This window comes from Brassica oleracea, chromosome C3, assembly GCF_000695525.1.
Source record: "Brassica oleracea var. oleracea cultivar TO1000 chromosome C3, BOL, whole genome shotgun sequence".
NCBI lineage: Eukaryota > Viridiplantae > Streptophyta > Magnoliopsida > Brassicales > Brassicaceae > Brassica > Brassica oleracea.
In genome coordinates, this window is record NC_027750.1 from 12,287,300 (window position 1) to 12,301,640 (window position 14,341).

The window sequence follows — 14,341 nt, forward strand, 5'->3', positions numbered from 1 at the left end:
CTTCTTTTTTTGATAAGTATGTGAGTATCGTTAATCAAAATGAGAGTGTTTGTACTACTACAAAAGTTTAAGCTAGAAGTAATCCCAAGCCAAAAAACATAAAAACGGGGGAGAACTTAATATAAGCATTGCATCTTCCTCACTGATGTTGTGTATTCCAGCAATGCATTTCTGCATAACGAAACATGAGTGTGAGTTCTAAAGCTGGAAACAGTAAGAAAAAATAGCCACATAGCAAGATATTATAAAGACCCAATACTCAAACTCCTACTAACTAAAACAAGATATTGAAGAATATATATTTTAAATTTTCATATCAACAATACTAATTGTCTCCAACAAGTCTCATACAAAATATGATTAAAAATTTTAAAAGTAGTTCGGGACCTTGTGGTCGGAGGTTAAGGAGACGTGTTTGGGACACTAACATGTTTCAAGTTCGATCAACTTACTGCGCGAAATTAAGTCACACTGTTCCTAGACATCTACAAAGATATGAAATTAAAAAAATATTAAAAGTATTAAATAAATAGGAAAACATGGAGTCGTTTATCATAGAAGAAACAAAAAATGGTGCTAGATCTATATGCCACTTGTCGTTCCTTAATTCATATATTTTTTGAACATAAAAAGTGTTTATATATATATATATTTTTTTCAAATCCAAGAATATAGATAACATGGTTCTCTTCCTAGTTCTAGATGAAAATCTCAAAATACGTAGTTCCAAATCCATCGAATATGGTTTTAGACCACTAAATTTGCAATGCAGAATATACCAAAAAAAAAAGAATTGTGAAGACTTGGATTTGCAGTTAAGGCTACGACTGGCTATCAAGAATTCAGAACCACACAATACTGAACCGAAACTTCTTGCAAATAGCAATGGTGATGAAACATTAACGCAATACAATCGTCACATTGATATCTATACTAATAAAGTTGAAGAGAAAGTCTCCACAATGTGCCACGTCATTCTTCCTATCCCTATTTTGCGACACGTGTCGAGTAAAGAGACAACTTCTTCTTTCTGCTTTTGTTTCCAACTCGCGGATCTTCTTCTTCTTCTCTTTTTAGTGTTTCTAACTCGCCGATTAGCTTGATTTTATGATAATTTATTGGGCTTTTATGTCTATTTATTAGTCCATACTTTATGTTTATATTCATTATCAATTTGTTTTAAAAAATCCTCTCATTCTATCTCACATAAACCAAAACAGAACCTACATATATAAAAACTACACTACATAAAACATAAAAGTGTGTGAGTTCTAGGTATAACTGACACGGGCACACCGTCTACAAAAAAAAACAAATATATTTCCAAACGAACATCTATTATAATAAGAAAAAACTCATTGCGAGAATCATGAAAATACAAAAAATAGCTAATATTATCCAGCTCTCATACAAATACACACTACACATCATCATACATGGTCTTCGAAATAAGTAACAACTCAACATAGACAAAACAACAAACTTATCACAAACCATTGACTCAAAATATTAACGCCCCCTGAATAAATGGACCTTTAAACTAAACGGTTGAAGAATGAAAGAAAAAAACTTAAACACCTTCTATAAAACACAGCTATAACAACTTATCCTCACACAAAAAACTACACCATGAATAACGGACAACTTCTCTCTTATCAGCTCTCACACCAAACATAATCTACATGGCCCAACACACAACAATCCATCATTGATTTTCAGCTACCGTCTATCATTGACAATCAAAGTAATTTAAAGACTCAACAATTGAGTACATCGAATTCATGATAACATACCATCACATCACCACCCCGACTCAACCTTGTTTATTCAAGAGACTACTGAATATGTGATGAATAAACTGCCAAAAAGCTACAATACCATAGCTAATGATCTCCAAGTTACTCTTACCAACTAAGACTACAACCAAAATGCGACTGCAAGACTTGACGTCGATCTTATCATCACAGATCTAGAGGAAACAAATAGGCCTCCAACTACAGAAGAAGAAAATGATATATGCACTATATGCTTCGAAAATTACAACTATGGAAACAAACTTTGCTCTCTTACTTGCGCTCATAATTTTCATTTTACATGCATTGATCAATAGCTTCGTAGAAACAAAAATTGTCCAATATGTAGAGAAAGTAATCTATGATTCCACCCTCAATATGATTAATAACATGGAATATCATGTTTTAATTTCCAATTTTATTTGTGTAGTATTTTCTACTTTGGTTTTTCATTTCCAAACAAAATAATTAATAATTTATCCTCATTAATAAATATTTTCCATTCACAACATTATTTTATTATATAAAAAATAACATCACTAAAGACAAACAATACATGACACACAAAAAATTAAGATTACTTCCTAAAAATAAACTACAAATGTCGGATTATTTTATACAATTCACATGTTTCTTACGATCTACCTACACTACTTAAACCATAAAATTATTAACACCACCATGAATCAAGATATTGCTTTACCATCTAATATATAACTAAAACTTTTAAAATACCATCCACCAATCAAGATATGCTACATAAAAAAAATTCAAATTACAGCAAATGACAGTCGCCCCGTGCGTAGCGCGGACAAACCACTAGTATATAATATATAAAAGACAAATGAAAAGCAGTCAAGGCAATTTTAAAAGAAAACAGCCCAATTAATTTTTTTTTTTGTTCCAGTAAGAAAGTATTAATAACATTCATTAATGTGGCAATGTGTTTTTACAATTTTATGTTTATTTATTGACAAATTCTCTTATATACCACAATTTATTTTTGTTTCCAATTATTCACAATTTTCTTTCAAAATTTAAAACACTGATTCTGACAACTGATATAAAGCCCCACTTTAGAAAGGTTAAATGAGAAAACTATGGTTGACGGTATGAGATTATCAGCGCTGTCAAGAAAAAATATGTGGATAAGGATCCACAGACGAATAGGTTCTAAACTCTAGATTGGTTTATGTTAATTCTTTGTGGGGGAACTGATTATGTTTTATAATGAATGATAATGGTGTGATGTTGCATTGTTGATTGTTTTCAGTTAGTCAGTTCTGGTTCTGCATTGGATTGTCTAATGATTCAGACGAAAATACTATTCTAGAATTGTTTTACTCAATAGAAGTGATGGATATGGTTGAGTTAGTGAATTTAAACAGAATAGAACATCATTGATCAAAAAAAAAAAAAAAAAACAGAATAGAACACCTCTGAAATTTATGGGACCATTAGTGGGATATGATGGTTTGCCTTATGGCGTATGCACATGATCCTAACCCGCGCACCCGGTTTGCCCACCCGGGTGTTGCAATAAAGCTTTTGTCGTTGCTGGTGAAAAGCAGGGCCGGCTTAACTTGTTGAAGGGCATTAGGCAATAAAAAATTAAAAACCTTTTAATTAATTAGTTTAATATAATTATTAAAAAGAATGTTAAATTTTTTTTAATAAAATTAGCTGAACTCATTATTTTGTTTTGCAAATTAAGGTTTAAAAAACTTTGATTATCATATCTTTTAAATTTTGTATAAAGTCAACACTAAAAAATACAAAATAAAATTGTGCCCTTGTTGTTGCAAAAATATATAAATATGGATTCTTATTATTTAGTAAATACATCATATTTAGGTGGGCTCTTGGACAGGAGCAAGTAATGAGTATAGAGATTTTTGTTGTTTTGTCTTTTTTTATTAGTAGAGTTGGTTTAGTTAAAATTATGGGCTTTTTCAATAATTTAACAAATTAAAAAGAGCTTTTAAAATAACATTAAAGAAATTATGGGCCCATGGATCCAGGGCGGTTGCCCATGTTGCTGTGGCAGAGAGCCGGGACTGGTGAAAAGAATCATATGGTTGACTTTTCTAGTCTTCTTAGTCCTCCGTGACCGATAAGTTAGAACCATGAAGACACACGGATTTTGGAGGAAGTGTGGTATAAGTTTACCAACAAGTCTCTCTCATATTTCCTGAAGATATTATTTCATGTGTTTGCATCATGTTCATAGAAAATTCTCAGTAGTAGACCTTTCGATTATACCAACAAAGGTCTTAGAAATGAGCGATCTTTCTAGTAAAAACAAAAATAAAATGACAAACAAAACTTTGTCCACATAGAGTTAGTACACGAAATTTCCCCACAAAGTGAACTGAATTAATCTGGTTTAGAGTTAAAATTGGGAAACTTATTGAAGATTTACTAGGTCTCCGGATGGAAGAAACACCAACAAATTTCAAGGGAGGTAATCCGACAAGGGGAGGTCTACGAGCTTGGATGTTTTTACTCTGCGGTGTTGTTCTGATTCAGCTGTTTGCTGGTCAAACCGATGCTCAAAGATCTAGAGGTCCATGGCAAACACTCAGTGGTGAGAGTGCTCTCACTTTCTCTCTCCTTCTTTAAGCATGAATTTACGTGAAAATTAGGAGAAAACAAGAGAAATTAGTACTCGGACTTTCTTTATAAAGATGTGTAGTGGAAGTTGGGATAATCATAGGTATTTCATTTTATTAAAGTAATTTGTGATTACTTTTTCTTTGTTTTTACCAGGTGATGCTCCACTTGTGATTGCTCGTGGTGGGTTTTCGGGATTGTTTCCAGATTCGAGTCTCAAGGCTTACAGTTTCGTAAAGCAGACAAGTGTAGCAGGTGCTGCTCTATGGTGTGATGTTCAGCTAACCAAAGATGGAGCTGGGATTTGCTTTCCTGACTTAAAACTGAACAACGCTTCAACTATTGACTTTGTTTACCCAAATCGCAAAAAATCTTACCTGGTTAACGGAGTCCCTACGCAGGGTTGGTTCACCATCGAATTCTCCTTGAGAGAACTCAGTAATGTTACTTGTAAGTGTTTATGACTCAGTTGGAAAATAGAATTTCGGGTTTTCTTGTTAGTCTCAAAAATGTGTCCTTTTTGCTTTCACCTGTTTGCAGTGAACAGAGGAATATTATTTCGGTCAGAAAAATTCGATGGAATATATCCGATTTCGACGGTTGGAGATGTAACCACGCAGATAAAACCAGAAAGTTTTTGGTTAAATGTTCAGCACGATGCGTTCTACGCGCAGCAGAATCTGAGCATGAGCAGTTTTCTGATATCAGCTTCCAGAAATGTTTCCATTGACTACGTCTCTTCCCCTGAAGTGAATTTCTTTAAAAAGATTGCTGGCGATTTCGGGCCTAATGGACCGAGTTTCGTGTTCCAGTTTCTTGGAAAAGAAGAGTTTGAGCCGACAACAAACCGAACTTACGGCTCTATCTTAAGTAACCTGACTTTTGTCAAAACGTTTGCTTCAGGGATTCTTGTCCCAAAGTCCTACATATTGCCACTGGATGACAAGCAGTACTTGCTTCCTCCTACATCGTTAGTTCAAGATGCTCACAAGGCAGGATTACAAGTGTATGTGTCAGGTTTTGCCAATGATATTGATATTGCTCACGACTACAGTTTCGATCCAGTGACTGAGTACCTATCCTTTGTGGACAATGGCAATTTCTCTGTAGATGGTGTGCTCTCAGATTTTCCCATAACTGCATCTTCATCCATTGGTAAGCAAAATCTCTTCAAGTGGTTTATTTATGTCCTTGAAACATTGCTCGAAATACTCAAATCGATTATTTTCTTCTCATATTTACTCAAGAATGTTTCTCGCACCTTGGCAAAAACGCTACAAAACAGGGTAGTAAGAGTAATTACTTTGCATATTTCTTTTTTGACTAGTAGAAAAAAGAAACCTATATATAGCTGACTTTATCTAATTGTTTCATAATTCAGTTGATTTTCTTGTTATATCAAAAAATGGAGCGAGTGGGGACTATCCTGGATGTACAGACATGGCATATGATAAGGCTATCAAAGATGGTGCTGATGTTATCGATTGCTCCGTCCAAATGTCCAGCGACGGTATACCCTTTTGCTCGAGATCAATAGATCTCTCGAACAGCACAGTGATCTCCCATACGCCCTACGCGCAACGTTCAATAAATGTTCCTGAGATTAGCTCAAATGGTGGGATTTACACTTTTAGTCTCACATGGGCTGAGATCCAGAGCTTGACTCGTAAGTTTCTACTCCTAGGTCACATCTAACAATTTTACATTTTCTCCTAGGTTGATACTATATGGTTAAAATAACATACCTGACTCGCATCTTTTGTGCAGCTGCGATTTCAAACCCCTATAGGCTATACAGTATGTTCAGGAATCCGGATGAGACAAATTCTGGGAAGCTTATTTTGCTTTCTGAGTTCCTAAACTTGGCAAAGAATTCAACTTCGCTCTCCGGTGTTTTGATCAGTGTAGAGGTGAGTTCTCCTACCTCTCAATATTATGATCATTAAAAAAAAAAAATCAGACTATGACGTCTTATAATGGCAAAGCCACTTAATTTTATTGTGTCCTTCAGAATGCAGTGTACCTGAGGGAGAAGCAAGGTCTTGACGTGGTTAAAGCGGTTCTCGATACCCTTATGGAAACTGGTTACAGCAATGGAATAACCACAGAAAAGGTCATGATTCAGTCAACGGAAAGCTCGGTTCTAGTTGATTTCAAGGAACAGAGCAAGTATGACACTGTCTACAAAATTGAAAAAAACATTAGTGATATTAGCGACGCTGCTATCCAAGCGATAAAGAAATTTGCTAACGCTGTTGTCATTAGAAAAGAAACAGTCTTTTCGTTATTTGATTCGTTCATCACTACGCAAACCAATGTTGTGAAGAAGCTGCAAAAGTCGTGGCTCCCGGTTTATGTGGAACTGTTTCAGAACGAGTTTGTGTCTCAACCATATGACTTCTTCGCTGATCCAACAGTGGAGATAAATTCATATATCACAGGAGCCGGTATCAGTGGAACCATCATAGAGTTCCCTTTCACAGCTGCAAGATACAAAAGTAAGACGGCACATATATATATATCTATAAAAAAAAAATATGTATATATATGTATATGTATATTTATATTTATATACTGAATAATAAAAATATCACCATAAATCTTATCTAATAAAAATTTATAAACTAGAAAGATTAGAAAGAAGGTTATAAATTCAAAATCTAGTTTAAGCTTCTATTTTTTATTTGGAAGAAAAATAAATGAGTAAGCTTAAAAAGGATAATAATAAGGTAAATCTGTTCTGAAACATTCCATAATTAATGGTTGCCGTCTCCGGCTGTCCCCGTGCCGTCCCCAAAGTGTCCCGTCTTGGAAACGTCTCCGGTACGGATACGTCAATCACTTTGACGTCCCCGCGCTTCATTTTTAGAACCAAAAGGTTTCACAACAATGCCTAACTTTGTTTCTCTTCTGAAGGGAACCGATGTTTGGGAACAAAAGAACCTCTACCACCTTACATGTCCCCTGTTCTACCGGGTGGTCTCTTACCCTTTCTGAATGCGAAACCTCCAGCCCAAGCTCCAAACCCGGTTTTCACAGAGGAGGATGTCTCAGCTTATGATCTTTACAAGCGATGCAGTCAACCATTTCCCAACTTCAACCTCAATTGTAGCGGCGGATTCGCAGAGATTACAGTCTCCTCCGTGAAGTTCAGAATCTTAAAGGCAAATTACACCTCTCGTATTATAAAACTTGCCAGATCGGATTATATCGACACTCTTTGTCCTTCAGACCCACTAAATGAGCCATTCTACCAAAGCGACCTTCAACTGGTTAATGACACGGATATGATAACAATGCTTTATGACTGCCAAGACTTATCAGCTCTTATCTATAGCAGCGAAGCTTACAATTATGTTACAGACTTTCAATGTAATGATCAGAAGGAAGGTCTAAACAACTACTGTGTTGTGATAAACAGCTCGTCTTCCTTATTCAACGGGAGGGTTGGTATAGATTTCTTGTAGAAAAAATGCACAAAAGACGTCAGCATGCATGTTTCAGGATCGAAGCTACACACTCTGGATTCAGATAATCTAAAGAAGACTCTTGAACAGGGTTTCGAGGTTGAACTTAAACAAGACTGCTCAATGTGCCTAGATTCTAAAGGTGCTTCTTGTGGATATAATCAAACTTCAGGTAAATTCGTCTGCTATTGTGACGATGGGACCCATGGCCCTAACTGTAGTTCTGGAAAGAGAAGTCACGGTAAAACCACCGTCTTCTCTTAGTTTGCTCTTTTACTTTTCAGATCAAGTTTGTTTCCATTCTGACAAAATTTTACTTGTTGAACGGTTAAACAGAGTCTTTGGTCAATGCAGTTCGCAAAGGTTAGTTTGCTGGGAAGATAGACTTTGAAACTGTTTCCGATTTATTAAAACTGAAGTTACTTAACTCACCAATTTCTTTGATTTTCTAGTTTCAGGCTCAATAGCAGGCGTTGTTATGTTCTTTGTCTTACTATCATTGTTTCTTCTTTTTCTCCGGAAGAGGCAAGTACGACAGAGACAACAGAATATGAAGTCTCTTATTCCACTAAGACAGTACACTTATGCACAAGTGAAAAGAATTACAAAGTCATTTGCAGAAGTGGTTGGGAGAGGCGGCTTTGGAATTGTTTACAGAGGAACTCTTTCTGATGGCCGTATGGTTGCGGTGAAGGTCTTGAAAGACTCAAAGGGTAATGGTGAAGATTTCACAAATGAAGTTGCAAGCATGAGTCAAACTTCTCATCTCAACATTGTTACCTTGCTTGGTTTCTGCTCTGAAGGTTCCAAAAGAGCAATTATATATGAATTTTTGGGTAATGGGTCCCTTGATAAATTCATCTCAGGCAATACCTCGATGAATTTGGACTGGACGTCATTGTATCAAATTGCTCTTGGAGTCGCTCGAGGTCTGGAGTACTTGCATCATGGCTGCAAAACAAGGATTGTACATTTCGACATCAAACCACAAAATGTGCTCTTAGATGAAAACTTTTGCCCCAAAGTTTCGGACTTTGGCCTCGCTAAGCTCTGTGAGAAGAAAGAGAGTGCATTGTCATTGCTGGACACAAGAGGTACAGTGGGGTACATTGCACCAGAAATGATCTCAAGAGTTTATGGGAGCGTGTCTCACAAGTCAGATGTATATAGCTACGGAATGTTGGTTCTGGAGATGATTGGCGCAAGGAATAAAGAAAGAGCTCATCAAGACTCCACTTCTAATACAAGCTCAATCTACTTTCCTGAGTGGGTATATAGGGATATTGAATTAGGAAAGTCCAGGAGGCTTATCGAGAATGAAATCAGCAATGAAGAACATGAGTTAGCAAAGAAGATGACTTTGGTTGGTTTGTGGTGTATTCAGTCTTCTCCATCAGAACGCCCACCGATGAACAGAGTTGTAGAGATGATGGAAGGAAGTTTGGATGCTCTTGAAGTGCCTCCTAGACCTGTTTTGCAAATTCCCATAGCACCTCTTCAAGAGTCTTCGACACTTTCAAGGGATATGTCGGTTTACACCGAAGAATGATTCAAGAAGCTTCGGAACTTATCAATGCAGGAACATAACGATGCACTTATTCAAGAAATGTCATATATTGTCTACACTCCGAATTAGAAAGGGAAATGTATGTGTAAAAATAGATTTTTGAATTCTGGTTTTCTAAACACTTTTGTGTCAAAACATAATACAGTAGTGTTATTAAAATTTGAACTGTTGATGAGTATAGACAAAGAGTTAAAAGAGAAAGAAGTGTGGATCAAACAAACTGTAATCAGTTCGAAAGGAGTACTACTAACAAAGATACCTTTTACTCCTTCAGAGGAAGAGGAGAAACTGAATCCCAGAGCAAGGAGTGCTAAGCTAAGAGTGATTCGGAATTTGTGAGTTATTGCTCTCTATGAAATGTTTTCCTTCTCTCTTTAGTGGGGTTCATTCATTTCAGTTTTGATTAAACCGATATGCACCAAAACAAAATTTTCACCCGGTTTAATTCCAAATTTTCGAACCAGACCGATTAAAATGCATGATTCCTTTAACCATACGACCACTACCAAAGTATCTCACTGTCGTCGTCGTAAAAAGCCATTTTAGACCTTCCAAAAAAAAAGACCTTGAAACCCTTGTCGTGCTCCTCCTCCACCTAATAACCAATGGGAGCACTTGATGAAATATTTGCTTTTGTTCTTTTTTTTTTGATCAAATGTTTGCTTTTGTTCTTGTTGACATTTTCCAAACCAAACTCGAGATTGCTTTTAGAATTTAACTAAACCGATCTATACCAAACCAGTGATTGGAATCAGATATAATATTCGAACCGGCCGATTTAAAATGCATGATTAAATACCTAAGCCTTGTTTGGAAACTCGTAAAGCGCCACGCGTGCAGTGCATCCGAACTTAATGATTTATTGAAAAAGCGGGAAAAAATTGGAAAGTACTGAGAGATGAATTTTTTGTATTTTATATGTATAATACTCTAATTATACATATATTACCAATTTTTATGTATAATAAATGTTTTTTACACATACATAATATATATATATATATATTATATATTTGTGATCCTTCAGTAACAAAAGTATCGTAACTAGGTTTGGGACTTCGGATATTCGGATCGGGTTCGAGTAAGATCCATTCGGATCGGATCTTTCGGATAAATGAATTCTCTACCCAATAGGTACTTGATAAATTTTGGTTCGGGTTTCGGGTCGGATCCAGGTACCCATTTATTATGTAAATCATATAAATATTTACTAAATAAAATAATTTACTTGTAAATTAAAATGGTTCAGTGGTTATATACTCTGCTCTACTTTTATTGTGGCCAACCCGGGTTCGAGGTCCTTAAAATGTCAATTCTATAAAAATAATAATATTGAAATACTATATATATTTACAATATAGAAGAATACATATAAATTGAAATGGTATGGTGGTAACATAGCCACATTTCTACCTATCCAACCCAGGTTCGAACTGTGGTGATAACACTTTTTCTAATATTCTGGGGTTTTAGGCTATTCTTTTCGGTTTAAATGGGTATCCGATCGGGTTTCGGGTAATAACCGGAACCGACCCGATACCCACAAGTATTTGAAGTATTGACCCACCGGGTAATATGACCATATCCGAAACCGAACCGAACCGGTCCATTTCGGGTTGGATCCGGTTCGGGTAAACGGTTCGGTTAAAAGTCCCAGCTCTAATTTTAACTGCTGTATCTTGGTTGATAGTGGGTTTGTTTTAGATTGAAATTGATGAATAAAGAAGACCGAGTCTTTTGCTGTTTGTTTCGAGTATTTCTTGTTGTTTAAGTTATTTGAATAAGTCTTCCTCTGTTATAGGAAGTGGTTTAGTTGTTATCGAGTTTATAGGAAGTAGTTGTACGATTTGTTATTTAAGCAACGCTTACGTTGTCTTTGTTATAATAAGAAAAACAGAACTTTCAGTTTACAAAGAGTTTCAGAAATTGCCCAAGACGATTTCTCTGTTTTGTCAGGGATTCTGCAAAAAAAATTTGTCGCCGCCAACCATTATACATGTGAAAACCTCGAAATCTATGTGTTTTCTTCTTCTTGTTTCTGCATCATCAGCTTCATACATATGTTCTTCTCTATTGATTTAGAATACTCAAAACTTCAAAAAAAGAACTTTTTTGTTGAATCCGATTTCTTGGCCGAACAAGGTGAAATCGCCACTGTTGTCGCCGCCTAAACCATTTTAGACCTTTGAAAACCCTTGTCGTGCCTCCTAACAACCAATGGGACCACTTGATCTTTCTCTCTCACAGAGCTTCCTCTTCTTCTCTCGGCGCTCCTACCCTCCCTCCTCCACACAACCCCCGCTGCTCTGTCTCCTTGGGAAGCAAGTCACGGTGCCTGCCTCCACCCTTGCATTCAATGAGCAGCGACAAGGAGGTGAAGCTGTGGGGTGGAAGGTTCAAGAGAGCGTGACAGAGAAGGTGGAGAAGTTCACTGAGTCCATCTCTTTCGACAAAGTTCTCTACAAGCAGGACATCATGGGCAGCAAAGCTCATGCTACAATGCTCGCTCACCAGGGTCTTATAACTGATGGCGACAGGGACATCATTTTGCGAGGTCTTGACGAAATTGAGAGAAAGATCCAAGGAGATGAGTTTGAGTGGAGGACTGATCTGAGAGGATGTGCACATGAACATCGAAGCTGCTCTCACTGATCTGATTGGCGACCCTTCTAAGAAGCTCCACACGGCACGTAGCAGAAACGACCAGGTCGCTACTGATTTCAGGCTTTGGTGTCGCGATGCTATCGATACCATCCTTGTCAAAATCAAACATCTCCAGACTGCTCTACTTCACCTAGCTTTGAACAACCAGGCTTTGATTCTTCCTGGTTATACTCATCTTCAGAGAGCTCAGCCTGTTTTGCTCCCGCATGTCCTCCTAACTTATGTAGAGCAGGTTTGGCAGCAGTTACTTTTTTTTATTAGGCTACGTTAGTAGAACAAATCTACGACCATAATTTGCTCTTGCCTAGAAGCATCATAGGTTCTTACATTTACTCCGGCACTGTTATCTCATACTCTGCTTGTTTAAAAAAGATAAATATTTTAGACTTTTCACACATATTAAGAAAACACATTCATTGTTTTCTGTGAATAACAATTTTTCATAACTTTTGACCAATAGAAATACAATAAACACCATTAATTTTTTTGAAACTTACAATTTTTCATTAAATAATACATTGAAGAGGTAAAAAATTATCTTTTTGAAACAAATTTTTTTTCTATAACGTGGATCTTTCTGAAATGGAGGGAGTATTATGTATGTATATATGTGGTTCAGTAAATGTTTACTTCTTTGACTGGTACTTGTTGTGTTCAGCTTGAACGTGATGCTGGTCGTTATGTTTACTGTCGAGAGAGGCTAAATTTCTGTCCCCTAGGAGCTTGTGCTTTGGCTGGAACTGGTCTACCTATTGATAGGTTCATGACTGCAACCGCTCTTGGATTTACCCAACCTATGAGAAATAGGTTTGTTCCCTCCCTACTTCTCTTGTGCTTTTTAATCAATCCTGTGAGTTGCTGCTGCCTATTTATCAAGTCTTTTCTCCTTCAGCATCGACGCAGTTTCAGACCGAGATTTCGTGTTGGAGTTTCTGTATGCAAATTCCAACACAGCTATTCATCTATCACGGCTTGGAGAAGAGTGGGTACTCTGGGCCTCCGAGGAGTTTGGTTTCATGACTCCAAGTGATTCCGTCTCAACAGGAAGCAGTATAATGCCTCAGAAGAAGAATCCAGACCCGATGGAGCTTGTCAGAGGAAAGTCTGCTCGAGTCATAGGCGATCTCGTCACTGTCCTAACACTCTGCAAGGGACTTCCCCTTGCTTACAACCGTGACTTTCAGGAAGATAAAGAGCCCATGTTCGACAGCACCAAGACAATCATGGGAATGGTTGATGTTGCTGCCGAATTTGCACACAATGTCACGTTCAACCAAGATAGGATCAAGAAAAGTCTCCCTGCTTGACACCTTGATGCTACTACTCTTGCTGATTATCTTGTGAAGAAGGTAATAATGCTATTTTTCTTCTTCCATTGCTTTGTAGCTAGCTAGATCCAACAAGGTAAGTAATATAGTTTTGTTTGTTTTGGGTTCACAGGGGATGCCTTTTAGGTCATCACACGACGTTGTTGGGAAACTAGTTGGAGTTTGTGTCTCAAGAGGCTGTGAACTCCAGAACCTAAGTCTTGAAGAGATGAAGAAGCTGAGCCCTGTGTTTGAAGAAGATGTGTTTGGGTTTTTGGGAGTCGGAAATTCTGTTAATAAGTTCAGTTCCTACGGGTCAACTGGATCCAACTGTGTCGCTGAGCAACTCGGCTACTGGGTCAACAAGCTGAAGATTACTACCACCTGAGTTGGACCAAACCATCAGGCTGTTTGAGGAAGACTGGTAACTAACATTGGGTTTTCCTTCTCTAGCAAAAAATAAAAGCTTTGTTGAAGTTTCTTAGTATCTGAAGTTCTGAACCCGAGATTTTTGTTCAAGTTCTATGATTCTCATAATCTTAAATACATTTGCAACGTTTTTTTTATATTCAACAGTGGTAAGAAGATTTAACTTAACCGACTTTACAAGATCACATAGCTTGGTTAGGTCTTGATTTTACATATGATAAGCAAAATATCAAACCACATGAGAGTTTAGAAAGAAGAGAGAGGGGTCTAGTGAGGTTGTACATGTGCATCTCTGGGCGGTTCCAACTCATGGCTGGTTCTGGTGGCGACACCAAAGTAGTCTTCAAAGGTCAGGAAGTAGATTGAGTTGGGCTCCAGGCAAGGGCATTATGTATATGGATGTAAGTAAATTTTTTAACATGGAGGAGCCCACGTGAGATGAAACCCCCTTCTTCCATAGGAGATGGAACATCTGTTCATGTTATAAAAATGTATATTATC

The 14,341-nt window shown here is 37.0% G+C and overlaps 1 protein-coding gene and 1 pseudogene across 1 annotated transcript; both read left to right on the forward strand.

The window, feature by feature from the left end:
- Positions 1-3,979: 3,979 nt before the first annotated feature.
- On the forward strand, positions 3,980-9,610 carry LOC106335849 (glycerophosphodiester phosphodiesterase protein kinase domain-containing GDPDL2-like). Its single transcript, XM_013774489.1, is given in 10 exon segments — positions 3,980-4,380; positions 4,563-4,856; positions 4,947-5,561; positions 5,654-5,692; positions 5,788-6,072; positions 6,174-6,316; positions 6,418-6,904; positions 7,323-8,114; positions 8,210-8,236; positions 8,332-9,610. Coding segments are annotated over 10 exon segments (3,927 nt in total). The 5' UTR covers positions 3,980-4,226; the 3' UTR covers positions 9,423-9,610.
- A 1,752-nt stretch (positions 9,611-11,362) lies between these two features.
- Positions 11,363-14,341, forward strand: LOC106335850 (annotated as a pseudogene).